Source organism: Oncorhynchus nerka, linkage group LG7 (genome assembly GCF_034236695.1).
Source record: "Oncorhynchus nerka isolate Pitt River linkage group LG7, Oner_Uvic_2.0, whole genome shotgun sequence".
Lineage (NCBI taxonomy): Eukaryota > Metazoa > Chordata > Actinopteri > Salmoniformes > Salmonidae > Oncorhynchus > Oncorhynchus nerka.
Window position 1 is genome coordinate 46,219,626 of NC_088402.1, and position 18,659 is coordinate 46,238,284.

The 18,659-nt window shown below is 41.7% G+C and overlaps 1 protein-coding gene across 2 annotated transcripts in view; it reads left to right on the top strand.

Annotated features, from left to right (window-relative positions):
- LOC115131800 (histone-lysine N-methyltransferase 2B-like) overlaps window positions 1-18,659 on the top strand; it is an 83,174-nt gene that overhangs the window by 2,777 nt on the left and 61,738 nt on the right. For both annotated transcript variants that reach the window (XM_029663803.2, XM_029663804.2), the window contains exons 2-4: window positions 13,597-13,663; window positions 13,859-15,406; window positions 16,445-16,674. In XM_029663803.2, coding sequence (XP_029519663.2) covers window positions 13,597-13,663; window positions 13,859-15,406; window positions 16,445-16,674 — 1,845 coding nt within the window. The remainder of the gene's footprint in view (window positions 1-13,596; window positions 13,664-13,858; window positions 15,407-16,444; window positions 16,675-18,659) is intronic.

An 18,659-nucleotide genomic window follows, 5' to 3' on the forward strand; every position in this document is an offset into this window, starting at 1 on the left:
TCGAAGACACTTGGACCTTCTTTTTTTATATTTTCAGTGGTATTGTTAACAAACACACCCCCATAAAGAAAATTAGAATTAAAAACCGGTTCAGTCCTTGGTTTGACCGTGATCTTGCAGAGTTGCTCCACTTCAAGAATTGCTTTGGCGAAAGGCTCGGCACATGCATACTCAGGCTGACTGGCTATCGTTCAGGCAAATGAGAAATAAGTGCGCTCAGGCTTTCCGGAAGGCCAAAGTTAGTTACTTTAAGGAGCCGTTCTCTCTCTGTGGGTCTAACCCCAAGAAGGTCTGCGAAACGGTTAAAGACCTGGAGAATAAACCCTCACAGCTGCCCATGTTCCTTCATGTTGATGATGTGGTTGTTACTGACAAGCAGCACATGGCTGAGCTCTTTAATCTCAATGAAGTGGTGTCAGGATTCCTATTTGACTCAGCCATGCCTCATTGCCCGTCCAACATTTCCTCATCTCCCAACCCTTCTAATGCGACTATCCCAGATGCTTCTCTTTTTCCCCTGCTCCGCTACAAAATTTCTCCCTGAAGGCAGTCACTGAGTCCAAGGTGCTAAAGGAGCTCCTGAAACTCCCCAAAAACATCTGGGACAGATGGTTTAGACCATTTCTTCTTTAAGGTTGCTGCCTCTATCATCGCCAAGCCTATCTCTGACCTTTTTAACCTCTCTCTCCTTTCCTGGGAGGTTCCCATTGCTTGGAAGGCAGCCACGGTTTGTCATTTTATTTCAATGGGGAGATCAAGTTGATCATAACTGTTATAAGCCTATTTCTATTTTGCCCTGTTTTTCAAAAGTGTTGTAAAACTTGTCAATAACCAACTGACTGGCTTTCTTGATGTCTATAGTATTCTCTCTGGTACGAAATCTGCTTTACACTCAGGTTATGGATGTGTCACTGCTACCTTAACTTCTTGACGCACCCATCCCGTTAGCGGGATCATTTTCGTCAATATCCGCTGAATTGCAGAGAGCCAAATTCAAATTAAATTACTAAAAATATTTAATTTTCATGAAATCACAAGTGCAATATAGCAAAACACAGCTTAGCTTGTTGTTAATCCACCTGGCGTGTCAGATTTCAAAAAAGCTTTTTGGCGAAAGCATACCAAGCGTTTATGTAAGGACATTTCTCTCAGCAGACAAAACATTACAAACAGCTAGCAGCAAAGTAAATTGGTCACGCAATAAAATGAATTGCTTACCTTTGATCTTCGGATGTTTGCACTCACGAGACTCCCAGTTACAGAATAAATGTTCCTTTTGTTCCATAAAGATGATTTTAATATCCAAAATACCTCCATTTGATTGGCACGTAATGTTCAGAAATCCACAGGAAAAAGCGGTCACGACGGGGCAGACAAATTCCAAATAGTATCCGTAAAGTTTGTAGAAACATGTCAAACGTTTTTTATAATCATTCCTCAGGTTGTTTTTACAATATAATCTGACTGGAGCTTCTTCAATAGGAGAGAGAGAGAAAATGTCTGCTCCACTCTGTTGGCGCATGCAAAACGCTGCTGGCACCCAGCCATCCACTGACGTGATGTGATCATTCTCGCTCATTTTTCAGAATAAAAGCCTGAAACTATGTCTAAAGACTGTGCACATATTTTTATTGACTTGCCCATAGCTTTTGATATGGTAGACCATTCCATTCTTGTGGGCCGGCTAAGGAGTATTGGTGTCTCTGAGGGGTCATTGACCTGGTTTGCTAACTACCTCTCTCAAAGAGTGCAGTGTATAAAGTCAGATAATCTGCTTTCTCAGCCACTGCCTGTCACCCAGGGTGTACTCCAAGGCTCGATCCTTGGCTCCACGCTCTTCTCAATTTACATCAACAGCTCAGGAAGCTCTCTCGTCCATTTATATGCAGATGATAGTTTTATACTCAGCTGGCACCTCCCCGGATTTTCTGTTAAATGCTCTACAACAAAGCTTTCTTAGTATCCAACAAGCTTTCTCTGCCCTTAACCTTGTTTTGAACACCTCCGAACCAAAGGTCATGTGGTTTGGTAAGAACAATGCCCCTCTCCCCACAGGTGTGATTACTACCTCTGAGGGTTTAGAGCTTGAGGTAGTCACCTCATACAAATACTTGGGAGTATGGCTACTCTCCTTCTCTCAGCACATATCAAAGCTGCAGGCTAAAGTTAAATCTAGACTTGGTTTCCTCTATTGTAATTGCTCCTTTTTCACCCCAGTTGCCAAACTAACCTTGATTCAGATGACCATCCTACCCATGCTAGATTACGGAGACGTAATTTATAGATCGGCAGGTAAGGGTGCTCTCGAGCGGCTAGGTGTTCTTTACCATTCGGCCATCAGATTTACCACCAATGCTCCTTATAGGACACATCATTGCACTCTATACTCCTCTGTAAACTGATCATCTCTGTATACCCGTCGCAAGACTCACTGGTTGATGCTTATTTATAAAACCCTTTAGGCCTCACCCCCCCCTATCTGAGATATCTACTGCCGCCCTCATCCATATACAACACCCGTTCTGCCAGTCACATTCTGTTAAAGGTCCCCAAAGCACACACATCCCTGGGTCTCTCCTCTTTTCAATTCGCTGCAGCTAGTGACTGGAACGAGCTGCAAAAAACACTCAAACCTTACAGTTTTATCTCAATCTCTTCAAAGACTCAATCATGGAGACACTTACTGACAGTTGTGGCTGCTTTGCGTGATGTGTTATTGTCTCTACCTTGCCCGTTGTGCTGTTGTCTGTGCCCAATGTTTGTACCATGTTTTGTGCTGCTACTATGTTGTCTTAGGTCTCTCTTTATGTAGTGTTGTCTCTTGTTGTAATGTGTTTTTTTTGTGTCTTTTTTTTTTTTATCCCCTTTCCCCGCAGGAGGCCTTATCTTTTGGTAGGTCGTCATTTGTAATTAAGAATTTGTTCTTAACTGACTTGCCTAGTTACATAAATAAAACCTATTACATTTTTTTTGCATATGTATACAAAAAACACTTACGTATTCAGACCCTTTACTCAGTACTTTGACGCACCTTTGGAAGTGATTACAGGCTCAAGTGTTCTTGGGTATGATGCTACAAGCTTGGCACACCTGTATTTGCGGAGCTCCCAATCCTTTCTGCAGATCCTCTCAAGCTTTGTCAGGTTGGATGGGGAGTGTCGCTGTACAGTTATTTTCAGGTCTTTTCAGAGATGTTCGATCGGGTTGAAGTCCAGACTCTGGCTGGTCTGTCTCATAGCAAAGGGTCTGGATACAATGTGTAAATATAAGGACTTTCTGGGTTTTTGAATGTATACATTTCCAAAAATTTGTAAAAACCTGTTTTTGCTTTGTTAATATGGGGTATTGTGTGTAGATTGAGGACTTAAGAAAAACAAAATACATTTTAGAATAAGGCTAAAATGTGGAAAAGGGAAAGGGGTCTGAATACTTTCCAAATGCACTGTAGATCACATGAAGCATGCACATAACCTTGTAAATGCGTGCACGAGCTAAGCAATTATGCATACGTCTCATGCATGTATTTTCATCTAGCACATGCTTCATGTGATATCTGAATACGCTACCAGCGCTTTAACCTATTGGAACTACCTATCCCGGATCCGGGAGAATTGTCAGCAACTACACTAATTAGCATAGCGCAACGGTCAAATAATCTTACTAGAAAATATTCATATTCATGAAATCACAAGTGAAATATAGCAAAACACAGCTTAGCCTTTTGTTAAAAAGTTAATGTAATTACACTTTCCTGTGGATATATTGTCTCACATTCCTACCGCCAATAGGACCAACTGCATGGACAACCGGTAAATTACATTATATAATTTTATTTAACGTAGAGGTCATGATGGGAAACTTTCTTGATTCAAACTCTCATTTCTGCCCGACATTGTATTCAATGCAATTCAACATCCGGTTTCCAGGCAAGTTATATGCCAACTTAGCTATAGTAAAACACTTTGAGGAAAGTGATGATACTGTATCTACATTTGCAACACAGTCACATTCACACATCCACCATTACACTACATAGTATCAATGTGGATCTCGCTCAGTCAGATTATTCCCCATATACTGTAGCATCTCTCACCCATTTCACTCCAGAGGGCCCTCAATTCGTGCCAAACGACTGAGCCCGTGAAACAGAAATATTCATGAGACGTTCCTCTGCATTTTTTGAGTAGGCTAAACCAAAAGCTTGGCATGTGTCATTTTAAACTAAGCAGTTTGTCCTACCTAGTATTTGACTGACTTCTCACACCCTGATACTACTAGTATCAGCTATCTCTTGTATGTGAGCTTGTCATCGCATCATCAATCAAATTGGGGCCCAAGCTCACAACAACTAGGCTAATTGCGGCTTGACATGAGATCTGTGCATGGATATTTGCCCCATTCCGCAAGCAATTTAGAACTAGTCTACTGATAGACCAGCGTTTGTTTCCCGAAATCTGTCCACGGGACCCCAAGGTGATTAAAAATGATCAAAGCTTGATTGGTTGATTATTTGTGTTCAGCTGTGTAGTGCTAGGGCGACAAAAACAAAACGTGCACCCCTTGGGGTCTTGAGGACCAAGTTTGGGAAACCCTTTTGATAGACCAATGCATCCTAGATGGCTAGTTAATCACCATCTCCTTTTTTCCCCTCCATTTTTTTTATTTTTCAACAGTACTATCAGTCTTTCTTTCACCAGGCTTTGTAGTTGACTTACTGAATAGCAATGTGCATAGGCCTGTGTTAGAATATTAGATGTTGTGATAACAAGCTGTTAGAATCATGCTAGATCTCTTGGATCATGGGGTTTTAGTGTGACATCACGTAGTTCCGAATAAACTTTACAGTCACATTGTAAGTTGTCTGCTGCCTGTGGGTACTCCAGACAGCTCTACGCACTCACCAGCTGTGGAGTACAGCAGTAGCATGGTCTCGCTGACGGGGTCCCTCTGATTCTGACTGAGATTTACCATTACCATAGTGTGAAGATGGATCTGAGCATAGAAGTGTACCTTGCACAAGGCAGGACTATCTGTGCTGATTGGTAGATGGTTCACATTTAAGAGAATGGCAAAATGTTCCATTTTTAGTCATGCTTCATATAGCAGAGATTCTGTGTTAGATCTTTACTTTTAAATGGCCTACCAGGATTAATTGGCATATGTTATACTGTAACTGTAGAGCAATTCACATGTTCAATTGATTGCTGACTGTATTTAGGTTTGGAATCGTATGCAGGCTATTCATTGATTCAATGCTATAGTTTGAACTCACCTTTTCATTTAATAATGTTATCTTAGGGAAGAGCAAACATATTCATTTGTTGAGTTTTAATATTAGACTGAACTGTCTGACAGAACCCTTTTAAAATGTGTATTGAAGCAAAATACTACTGATTAACTTGTCAAGGTGTAATAAGGGAGGGTGAAATTGTTTAATAAAAATAAAAAAACGTTTTTATTTTTAGTAATGAACTAGATGAATGCATTTCCATCAAAGGGCCCATGAACACCAACATGAAGTTCATAGGAGCATATGAAATTGGGTGTCATACAAGAGAAGTATCTTTTTGGGAAGAAAAACAAATGTAACAGATGGAGAAGGGGATCTTAGAAAACATCTACCAGAAAGTCTTAAAAGGTATCAGAAATACATCAAAACACACTGTTGAAGCACTGCCAACTAATATCTATATTCTTTTTGGAGAAATTGTTTAGCTTCCTGTCAATTCCATAGTAAGGTCATCCTGAGTATTAAACTAAATAGCTAATTTCCTAATTAAACTACTTTCATATTTACCTGGAATGTGTGTATTTTGAAGTAGATTACAGTTTTCCTTTCTTTTTTCCAAATGTAATGTTACTGTTGCTATAAGGTAGGATATGAAGTCTCAAAATAAGTCTTTTCAGTTAACCAGATTTCATAGCTTTTGGCAATGGCTCACAGAACTTGTTTTGGTACTGTTTCTGAGCAATTCAGAAGGTTAATGAAACAATATCAAACACATTTTTAGTCCATTGAGTGCTAGTATAGGATTGCACAATCTAGAGGTTGACGGATTTTATGATTTTTTTTTAGATACCAATACCGATTTATTGGAGGACCAAAAAAAGACGATACTGATTGGCCAATTAAAAAAAAATTAAAAATCTATTTTATTCATTTGTAATAATGACAATTACAACAATACTGAATGAACACTTATTTTAACGTAATATAATACATCAATAAAAATCTATTTAAAAATAATCAAACATGTTCAATTTAGTTTAAATAATGCAAAAACAAAGTGTTTGAGAAGAAAGTAAAAGTGCAATATGTGCCATGTAAGAAAGCTAACGTTTAAGTTCCTTGCTCAGAACATGAGAACATATGAAAGTTTGTGGTTCCTTTTAACATGAGTCTTCAATATTCCAAGGCAAGAGGTTTTAGGTTGTAGTTAATATAGTATTTATAGGACTATTTCTCTCTACCATTTGTATTTCATATACCTTTGACTATTGGATGTTCTTATAGGCACTTTAGTTTTGCCAGTGTAACAGTATAGCTTCCGTTCCTCTCCCCTACCTGGACTCGAACCAGGAACACATCGACAACAGCGTTACCCATCGCGCCACAAAAGCTGTGGCCCTTGCAGAGCAAGGGGAATAACTACTCTAAGTCTCAGAGCGAGTGACGTTTGAAACGCTATTAGCGCTCACCCCGCTAACTAGGTAGCCATTTCACATCGGTTACACCAGCCATTAGGCTGATAGGCTTGAAGTCATAAACAGCGCTGTTCTTGCGAAGAGCTGCTGGCAAAACGCACAAAAGTGCTGTTTGAATGAATGCTTACGAGCCTGCTGCTGCCTACCATCGCTCAGTCAGTCAGACTGCTCTATCAAATCATATACTTAGTTATAACACACAAATACGAGCCTTTGATCATTAATATGGTCAAATCCGGAAACTATCATTTCGAAAACAAAACGTTTATTTCAGTGAAATACGGAACCGTTCGGTATTTTATCTAACGGGTGGCATCCCTAAGTCTAAATATTCTTGTTAAATTGCACAGCCTTCAATGTTAAGTCATAATTACGTAAAATTCGGGCAAATTAGTTCGCAATGAGCCAGACTGCCCAAACTGTTGCATATACCCTGACACTATGTGCAATGAATGCAAGAAAAGTGACACAATTTCACCTTGTTAATATTGCCTGCTAAATATGCACGTTTAAAAATATATATTTTAAGAAAGGCATTGGTGTTTATGGTTAGGTACAGTCGTCCAACGATTGTGCTTTTTTCGCAAATGTGCTTTTGTTAAATCATCCCCCAGCGTTGCATCGATTATATGCAACGCAGGACACGCTAGATAAACTAGTAATATCATCAACCATGTGTAGTTATAACTAGTGATTATGATTGATTGATTGTTTTTTATAAGATAAGTTTAATGCTAGCTAGCAACTTACCTTGGCTTCTACTGCATTCGCATAGCAGGTGGTTATAGCGTTGGACTAGTTAACGGTAAGGTTGCAAGATTAGATCGGCCATTCCGATTAATCAGTCGACCTCTACTAGATTGTACTAAAGATGGAACACTGATTTAAACAGGCAGTTTCACATCCGTCATGTTTTAGAAAAGTTATTGTAGATGCGTTTTGAGTAAGATTGTATGCAAACTTTTTCAGGGGTGTAAAAATACTTTAAAGTACTACTTAAGTAGTTGTTTTGGTTATCTGTACTTTACAATTTATATTTGTATATGATTTTTTTTACCCCTTTTTCTCTCCCCAATTTCGGGATATCCAGTTGGTAGTTAATCTTGTCCCATCGCTGCAACTCCCGTATGGACTCGGGAAAGGCGAAGGTCGAGAGCTGTGTGTCCTCCGAAACACGACCCGCCAAGCCGCACTGCCTCTTGATACCATGCTCGCTTAAACCAGAAGCCAGCTGTACCAATGGGTCGGAGGAAACACTGTACACCTTACGACCGTGTCACCATGCATTGCTACCGGACCACCACAGGAGTTGCTCGATAGCAATGTGACAAGGACAACCTGGTCGGCCAAAACCTCCCCTTACCTGGATGATGCTGGGCCAATTGTGTGCCGCCTCATGGGTCTCCTGGTAGCGAGAGAGCCTGTGATCAAACCAGGAACAGTAGTGATGCAGCTAGCACTGCGATGCAATGCCTTAGACTGCTGCGCCACTCGGAAGGCCCTACTATTTATATTTTACTTCTACATTCCTAAAGAAAATGATGTACTTTTTACTCCAAACATTTTCCCTGACACCCAAAAGTGCTCGTTACATTTTGAATGCTTAGCAGGACAGGAAAAGGGTGTAATTAACACACTTATCAAGAGAACATCCCTGGTCATCTCTACTGCTTCTGATCTGGCAGACTCACTAAACACATGCTTTCTTTGTAAATTATTTCTGAGTGTGCCCCAGGCTATCCATAAAAAAAAATTAAAAAACAAGAATGGTGCTGTCTGGTTAGCTTAATATAAGGAATTTGAAAAAAAGTATATTTAAAACCAAATACTTTTGACTTTTACTCAAGTTGGATTTTACTGGGTGACTTTCACTTTTACTTGAGTCAACTTGAACTTCAACCCCCCCCCCCCCCACCAAACTTTCTATGCAAAGCTCAAGGGCTTGGGTGACATGTAATCGGTTGCTTTTCTCTCACTCAGTACTTGAGCTAAGTGTAACAGATGTGTCCGTTATGGAACGCGTCATAACATGATCATGGACTCGCTAATCAGCATGAGCATCACTGCATAACGCGATCATGATAAAAATGTTCATGCACTTCCTACTGCTTCCGAAGTGTGTTTGTTAATTATCAAATTTTATTTGTCACGTGCGCTGAATACAACAGGTATTCACCTAACAGTGAAATGCTTACTTACAGAGACTAACCAATAGTGCAAAAAGGTGTTAGGTGAACAATAGGTAAGTAAAGAAATAAAACAGTAAAAAGACAGGCTATATACAGTAGCGAGGCTATATACAGACACCTGTTAGTCAGACTGATTGCGGTATTATGTAGATATGGTTAAAGTGACTATGCATATATGATGAACAGAGAGTAGCAGTAGTGTAAAAGAGGGGTTGGCGGGTGGCGGGACACAATGCAGATAGCCCAGTTAGCCAATGTGCGGGAGCACAAGTTGGTCGGCCCAATTGAGGAAGTATGTATATGAATGTATAGTTAAATGCATGCATATATGATAAACAGAGCATAGTAGCAGCATAAAGAGGGGTTGGGGGGGCACACTGAATAGTCTGGGTAGCCATTTGATTACCTGTTCAGGAGTCTTATGTCTTGGGGGTAAAAACTGTTGAGAAGCCTTTTTATCTTGGACATGGCACTCTGGTACCGCTTGCCATGCGGTAGTAGAGAGAACAGTCTATGACTGGGGTGGCTGGGGTCTTTGAATTTTTAGGGCCTTCCGCTGACACCGCCTGCTGTAGAGGTCCTTGATAACAGGCAGCTTAGCCCTAGTGATGTACTAGGCCATACGCACTACCCTCTGTAGTGCCTTGCGGTCAGAGGCCGAGCAATTGCCGTACCAGGCAGTGATGCAATCAGTCAGGATGCTCTCGATGTTGCAGCTGTAGAACCTTTTGAGGATCTTAGGACCCATGCCAAATCTTTTTAGTTTCCTGAGTGGGAATAGGCTTTATCGTGCCCTCTTCACTACTGTCTTGATGTATTTGGACCATTCTAGTTTGTTGTTGATGTGGACACCAAGGAACTTGAAGCTCTCAACCTGCTCATCTACAGCCCCGTCGATGAGAATGGGGGCGAGCTCGGTCCTCCTTTTCCTGTACTACACAATCATCTCCTTAGTCTTGGTTACGTTGAGGGATAGGTTGTATTAGCACCACATGGCCAGGTCTCTGACCTCCCTATAGGCTGTCTCGTTGCTGTCGGTGATCAGGCCTACTTAATGTTGGTGTTGGAGTCATGCCTGGCCATGCAGTCGTGGGTGAACAGGGAGTACAGGAGGGGACTGAGCACGCACCCCTGGGGAGCTCCAGTGTTGAGGATCAGCGTGGCAGATGTATTGCTACCTACCCTCACCACCAGGATGTCCAGGATTCAGTTGCAGAGGGAGTTGTTTAGTCCCAGGATCCTTAGCTTAGTGATGAGCTTTGAGGGTACTATTGTGTTGAACGCTGAGCTGTAGTCAATGAATAGCATTCTCGCATAAGTGTTCCTTTTGTCCAGGTGGGAAAGGGCAGTGTGGAGTATTTGGGCAGTATGCAAATTGGAGTGGGTCTAGGGTTTCTGTGATAATGGTGTTAATGTGAGCCATTACCAACCTTTCAAAGCAATTCATGGCTACGGACGTGAGTGCTACGGGTCTGTAGTCATTTAGGTAGGTTACCCTTGTGTTCTAGGGCACAGGGACTATGGTGGTCTGCTTGAAACATGTTGGTATTACAGACTTGGCACATGTCAGTGAAGGCACCTGCCAGTTGGTCAGCACATGCCCGGAGCACACGTCCTGGTAATCCGTCTGGCCCTGCAGCCTTGTGAATGTTGACCTGTTTAAAGGTCTTACTCACTTCGGCTACGGCGAGCGTGATCACACAGTCGTCTGGAACAGCTGATGCTCTCATGCATGTCTGTGTTGCTTGCATAGAAGTGATTTAGCTCGTCTGGTAGGCTCGTGTCGCTGGGCAGCTCGCGGCTGTGCTTCCCTTTCTAGTCTGTAATATTTTGCAAGCCCTGCCACAAGACCAGCGTCGGAGCCGGTGTTGTATGATTCAATCTTAGCCCTGTATTAACGTTTTGCCTGTTTGATGGTTCGTCGCAGGGCATCGCAGGATTTCTTGTAAGCTTCTGGGTTAGAGTCCCGGACCTTGAAAGCGGCAGCTCTACCCCTTTGCTCAGTGAGAATGTTGCCTGTAATCCAAGGCTTTGGTTGGGGTATGTATGGACAGTCACTGTGGGGACGACGTCATCGATGCACTTATTGATAAAGCCAGTGACTGATGTGTTGTACTCCTCAATGCAATCGAAAGAATCCTGGAACATGTTCCAGTCTGTGATAGGAAACAGTCCTGTAGTTTAGCATCTGCTTCATCTGACCACTTTTTTTATAGACAGTCACTGGTGCTTCCTGCTTGAATGGATAGATTATTAACGTTTACTAATACCTAAAGTTGGATTACAAAAGTAGTTTGAAGTGTTTTGTCAAAGTTTATAGGCAACTTTTTTAATTTAAAAAAATGACGTTGCGTTTTGAAACAGTGTTTTTTCCTGGATCACACAGTCTTCATAAATGGACATTTTGGGTATATATGGACCGATTTAATCTAAAAAAAGACCCAAAAGACCCCAGATCTGTGCCTTGACACAATCCTGTCTCTGAGCTCTAGAGACGATTCCTTTGACCTCATGTTTTGGTTTTAGTTCCGACATGTACTGTCAACTGTGGGACCTTATATACAGGTGTGTTCATCACCAAATCATGTCCAATCAATTGAATTGACCACAGGTGGACTCCAAATTGTAGAAACATCTCAAGGATGATCAATTTAAACAGGATGCACCTGAGCTCAATTTTGATTCTCATAGCAAAGGGTCTGAATACTTATTTATACAAGGTATTTTCTCTTTTTATACATTTATGGGGTATTGTGTTTAGATTGAGGGGAAAGCATTTTTAATTTTAGAAGTCTGTAACGTAACAAAGTCAAGGGGTCTGAGTGCACTGTACACATGTATAGTACCAGTCAAAAGTTTGGACACACCTACTCATTCAAGGGTTTTTCTTTATTTTTACTGTTTTCATTGTAGAATAATAGTGAAGACATCAAAACTATGAAATAACACACATGGAATCATGTAGTAACCAAAGTGTTAAACAAATCAAAATCTATTTTAGATTCTTCAAAGTAGCCACCCTTTGCCTTGATGACAGCTTTGCACACTCTTGACATTCTCTCAACCAGCTTCACCTGGAATGCTTTTCCAATAGTCTTGAAGGAGTTCCCACATGCTGATCACTGCTTTAATTTGGAATTTTTATGAGAAACACTTGAATGGACACCTACTCAATCTTTTGACTGGTACCGTACATGTAAGGGATAAACACTGACGTACATTAGTTCCAGATAATATATGGAACGGAGACGTTTATCCTGCCACGATTGACAAAGAAAACAAGCACACATTTACTCTTAATCTCAATTAAAACGTGATTGTTAACATTTTTGATAAGTTCATTCGTAATTCTATTTAATCCACATAAACTTTGTTGTTAGGTTGCTAGAGAAGTTAGGTTGTTAAGTGGACTTGTTATTCATTGTATTTGTTTGTTTGATTGCTATGCAAGCTGGCAATGTTCTTATCGCTCGCTTGCTTGCTTGCTTGCTTGCTTACTAGCAGTCGCGTCAACTCTGCAGATGGATGCAACTTCTTCAATGTTATTCTGTGTTTTTTTAAAGCTGCTTTCTAGTGATATGTATTTGGATGCATCCATGCTACATCCATACATAGTGCTTGTTGATGGATGACACCCACACAAAGTACATTTCATCGATTTTAAATAGAAGTTTGAAAATGAATGTATTTTTTTATGTTTGCCTTTCATAGTTCGGTTGATAGCTTCTATTACTACAGCACCTACATTAAATTAATATTACTACCTTCATTTAATATTTTTTTATTAGTTGTGGGGGAGGGGGTAGAATTGTGTGAATTTGGGCCATTGCTGGGCTGATTCTCACTTGTGCTACCTTGTTTACAGAGGGAGGGACCTGATCCTACATCAGCACTCCTCCTCTGAGATGCTTTCTGAATAGTAAAGTAAAAATACATGTTTTGTCTTACCTGTGTGTATGGTCTGATATACCACGGCTCTCGGCCAATCAGCATTCAGGGCTTGAACCACCCAGTTTTTAAGTAGCTTTATACACTCTCAGTAAAGCTTCTTGTATATCACCCAGATCTTTGGGATCTGTCTATTTTCCTCTTCTAAATGTTGTCAGTTTTAACTCCCAGTAAAAAAATGTAGTCTGGCCCCGATATCGTTTCTGCAGTTTTTTTGTCACACAGCTTGCCCTCTCGGTTAGTGAGCTGATTGCAGTTTACTGAGTAGCTATTTTTCATAGTTGTCTTTTTCTTACACATACTCAACTTCCGGTAATGCTGTAGAATAGGATTCAGATCTCTATTTATGAACAATGTACATTTCACGATGGCCTGTATTTTCTGCTGAAGTGGAGTTTGATCAATGATCACACTTTGCATTTGTACTAGCCTAGACCTAATTGAAATTACACATGTCCGTTTGCAGTTATCCCCACTACATTTTGAATCCTGATCTCTCAAACCAGTTCAGTGTGATGGTTTGTAAACGGATATCACCTGGGCTGCTGTCCATGGATTCATCTCATCCCAACCCTGTGATTTAAGATCGATTAGGGCTAAACATTTTAATTATTAATTGTAAAGAAATATACATCGGCTAATTATTTGGCCTTGTGTAGTATACCTGCTAAGTATTCGTGTAGCCTATTGTGGTTGTTAGGGTCAGTATTACATTTTTTGTTAAACACATTCCTACCCTGTTTTCCTGTGTTAGGATGAGGATTTCTCTGGGTTTGGGACGGAATACCGGCCTACACTCTCAGCACGCAATATCTCTAAAAGTAAGTAGGCTAATGAGGAACAGTAATGTGAGATCACCTGTGCTCAGGAATGATCACAACATCCTAGCAGAAATATGCAGTAGCCTTCATATTGCCTATGTATTGCTTTGGTAGCATACCTGATAATATGCATGATCAAGTTATTGTCTGACATTAGTCTATTCGTATTAAGACATGTTTCCCTCTTGTTTCTAGGCAGTCCTTTCCAATCATCATTATTGAAGCCAAAAAAGCCTCCCCCAGCTCCAGAACTTACAGCAAAGCTTAAAAGTGGAGGCAAGGTCTCTGAAGAAGAGGTTGGAGAGGGTCAGGAAGAAAATGCTGTGAAACCCAAAATAATTGCCAAACTGGCAGCCCAAAAGAAATCCATCAGTTTGGGGGTTAAGTCTACAGGAAAGCAGGCTACTGGGACAAAGGCCTCAAAAAGCAAGGGCAGTGAGAAATCAGATGGCTCTGACTGGAAAAGGGGAAGGAAAGCGGTGGAATCGTCTTCAACAGCCAGAAAGAGGAACACGCAAGAACAAACAACTAAGGTAGGCTCAGGGTCCAGCATAGTCCGACCCCAAACCAGCAGAAACAAGCAGGGTAAACTGGTGTGGACCCTGACAGTGGTCAAGGGAAAAGGGAAGACTTCCAAGGTCAAAGAGGCTGGGGAGGTAACAGCAGACGATAGTGAAACAGACATCGTTAAGCCACAGAGGTCTGGGAAGAGGAGAAAAGGATCTCAGCAAGGGGACAAGGTTGAAGCTCAGTCTAGAAATGGACAGAAGACCACGAATCCCCACACCGCCTCTCAAGGAGTAGCACGGTCTCCTAAACCTGTGAATAAGCAGCAGAGGGATAGGGTGTCCAGGGGAACTGGGGATTCCCCTGAGGTTGGTGCTGAGCTGTGTCAGGAGCCAGCAATACCCCTGGAAAGAAAAAAACCAGCACCATATAAGCGTAAGTCCATATTTGGCTTCAGGAGGAAGCCCAGTAATGTGCAGAAGCTTCGTCCGCCAGATTCTGTCGTGAAATGCTTTCGTCGTAAGGTTGTCTTCGGCACCTATGTGCCAGAGTCGCTTCCAACCCCAGTGAAGCAGGCGGGACAGGAGGCGCAGTGGGAGAGAACCGTGACAGAGGGCAAGCCTCTCCTGTCCCCTGGAGAGATCCAGCAAGGAGGCAGCAGTAACATCTCCTTGCCTGTGGTGAGCGCCAGGTCTTCACGTGTCATTAAGGCACCCAAGAGGTTCCTCCATGACGAGATCATATCCTTGCCTAGGGGATCCCCGAAAAAAAAGTGCCAATACAAGGTGGAGGAGGATGCCATGAGCCTATCCTTTTATGATTCAAACAATGATGACATTGACAACTTGTCTCAAATTCCAGGTCAAAATGAGTTCAAACCTGAAGTTGACGGCTCAACTGGTAAAAAAACACTTAAGACCAGCCTTTCCTCAAGCCCAGGCTCATCCCACCTCGAGGTCTACGAGAGACTCAAGAAGCTGACCCTCAGCCTGGCCCAGAAGAAGAAGAAAGGCCTTAGTGCTGCTGATGGTGAAACCACAGAAGAAGTCCAGGAGTATCTAAGTTTGACCTCGCCAGTTAGGAAGAGGGGGAGGTCCAAGCTGAAGATGGAGGACCTCAACTCTCCTGGGGTTGTGAGAAAACTGGCGGTGCTAGTCAGTAACGATGCTGCTGCATCTCAAGCTGCTTCATCTGAGACTCTGGAGGAGGCAGCAAATGACAGAGAAAATGTCCAAGGTAAGGCCTTTTCTGTGCTCTGATAAATGTATTAGTTCCTATAGATCCATTAAGCAAACATCTATTTTCTTATTCCAGAAAATTATTTGGACTGATTTTAAAGTAGAATTCTTAGATGTTGTCATGCAAATACAGTGTGTTCGGAAAGTATTCAGACCCCTTCCCCTTTTCCACATTTTGTTACGTTACAGCATTATTCTAAAATTAATTACATTTAAAAAATCCTCATCAATCTATACGGAATACCCCACAATGACAAAGTGAAAACAGGTTTTTAGACATTTTAGCAAATTTATAAAATATAAAAAACAGATACCTTATTTACATAAGTATTCAGACCCTTTATATTCAGACAACGCAGGACTGTCTTTGGGACAAGTCTCAATGTCCTTGAGTGGGCCAGCCAGAGCCCGGGCTTGATCCCCATCTAACAAATCTGGACAGACCTGAAAATAGCTGTGCAGTGACGATCCACATCCAACGTGGCAGAGCTTGAGAGGATCTGCAAAGAAGAATGGGAGAAACTCTCCAAATACAGGTGTTCCAAGCTTGTAGAATCATACCCAAAAAGTCTATCTAGGCTGCAATCGCTGCCAAAGGTGCTTCAACAAAGTACAAAGTAAAGGGTTTGATTACTTATGTAAATGGTATATTTCAGTTTTGCAAACATTTAAAAAAACTTTATTTGCTTTGTCATTATGAGGTATTGTGTGTAGATTGATGAGGGCGTAAAACATTTTAATCCATTGTAGAATATAAGGCTCTAATGTAACAGTGGAAAAAGTCAAGGGGTCTGAATTCTACATATTCCCATAGGATGGTTCCCTGCAGTATAGCTTGCAGTGTTGCTTGCCAGAGGGCTCTGGTAAAAAGTATATTCCCATAGGATGGTTCCCTGCAGTATAGCTTGCAGTGTTGCTTGCCAGAGGGCTCTGGTAAAAAGTAGTGCACAATATAGGGAATACGTTGCCATTTGCAGGTTTGATGTCAGCCTTTGCAAATTAGTCAGAGGGACACTTGCCTGATTCTTCTCCCCAGGGTCGGAGGATGCTGCTGACAAGGATTACGAAGGAGAAAGCCAGGCTGATGATGGGGTGGTGGTGGAACAGGGGGGCACCAGCCATCGGAGCAACCTCACCAGCATCAACAAGAGGATGTTCCATCTGCTGAAGAGGGCCAAGGTCCAACTCATTAAGATCGGCCAGCTGAAGAGAGCCAGGCTACAGCTTGTAAAGATCGACCAAGAAAAACCGATGAAGTCATCACAGGTGAGAATCGGTGACCTTGATTTACCCTGTCTGCGTTCCAAATGGCACCCTATTCTCTAAATTGTGGCCTATGGGCTCTGGTCAAAAGTAGTGCACAACTGGCTGCGTTCCAAATGGCACCCTATTCTCTAAATTGTGGCCTATGGGCTCTGGTCAAAAGTAGTGCACAACTTGGGGAATAGGGTGTCGTTCCAGATGCAGCCATTGATTCACCCTGAATAAGCAGGGTTGTTGCCATAGGAACTACAATCGGGGCCCTATAACCAATTACATAGTCAATAGGCATTCAATGGAAAACCACTCATATCAAAATAAATCCCACTTCCTGGATGGATTTTCCTCTGGTTTTTGCCCTCCATATCAGTTATGTTATACTCACATACATTATTTTAACAGTTTTAGAAACTGCAGAGTGTTTTCTATCCAATTCTACCAAGTATATGCATATACTAGCTTATGGCCCTGCGTAACAGGCAGTTTACTTTGGGCACGTCATTCATCCGAATTTCCGAATACTGCCCCATGTCACTAAAGTTAAGCATCTCCAATCCAAAATTAAATCTAGAATCGGCTTCCTATTTCGCAACAAAGCATCTTTTACTCATGCTGCCAAACACCCTCGTAAAACTGACCATCAGACCAATCCTCGATTTCGGTGATGTTATTTACAAAATAGCCTCCAACACAGTGCCATCCGTTGTGTCACCAAAGCCCCATATACTACCCACCACTGCGACCTGTACGCTCTCGTTTGCTGGCCCTCGCTTCATACTCGTCGCCAAACCCGCTGGCTCCAGGTCATCTACAAGTCTTTGCTAGGTAAAGCCCTGCCTTATCTCAGCTCACTGGTTACCATAGCAGCACCCACCCGTAGCACGCGCTCCAGCAGGTATATCTCGCTGGTCACCCCCAAAGCCAATTATTCCTTTGACCACCTTTCCTTCCGTTTCTCTGCTGCCAATGACTGGAACGAACTGCAAAAATCACTGAAGCTGGAGACTCATATCTCCCTCACTAACTTTAAGCACCAGCTGTCAGAGCAGCTTACAGATCACTGCACCTGTACATAGTCCATCCAACTACCTCATCCCCGTACTGTATTTATTTATTTATTTATTTATCTTGCTCCTTTGCACCCCAGTATCTCTACTTGCACATTCATCTTCTGCACATCTACCATTCTAGTGTTTAATTGCTATATTGTTAATACTTCGCCACCACAGCCTATTTATTGCTTTACCTCCCTTATCCTACCTCATTTGCACACACTGTGTATAGACCTTTTCTACTCTGTTATTGACTGTACCAATTTGTAAGTCGCTCTGGATAAGAGCGTCTGCTAAATGACTTAAATGTAAATGTAAATGTATGTTTATTCCATGTGTAACTGTTGTATGTGTCGAACTGCTTTGCTTTATCTTGGCCAGGTCGCAGTTGTAAATGAGAACTTGTTCTCAACTAGTCTACCTGGTTAAATAAAGGTGAAATTAAAAAAATATCCAACACAACACTGCATTCAGGATATAAAGTGAATGTCTTTGCCAAATGTTTTTGCAGTTCAGTGCCTTATTGCAAATAGGATTTATGTTTTAGAAAATGTACTTATTCTCTACATGCTTCCTCCTTCTCACTCTGTCATTTAGGTTGGTATTGTGGAGTACCTACAATGTTGATTTATCCTCTATTTTCTCTTATCACAGACATCAAACTATAACTGTTTTGGTCACCATTGGCCTCATGGTGAAATCCCTGAGCGCTTTCCATTCTGTCCAGAGCAGCTGAGTTAGGGAAGGAAGCCTTTATCTTTGTAGTGACTAGATGTATTGAGACACCAGCAAAAGTGTAATTCATAACTTCACCATGCTCAAAGGGATATTCAATGTCAGATTTGTATTTTGTTTTTACCCATCTACCAAATAGATGGCCTTGTATAAAAAAAATAATCAAAAGTAACTGTCAGTATCTGGTGTGGCCACCAGCTGCAT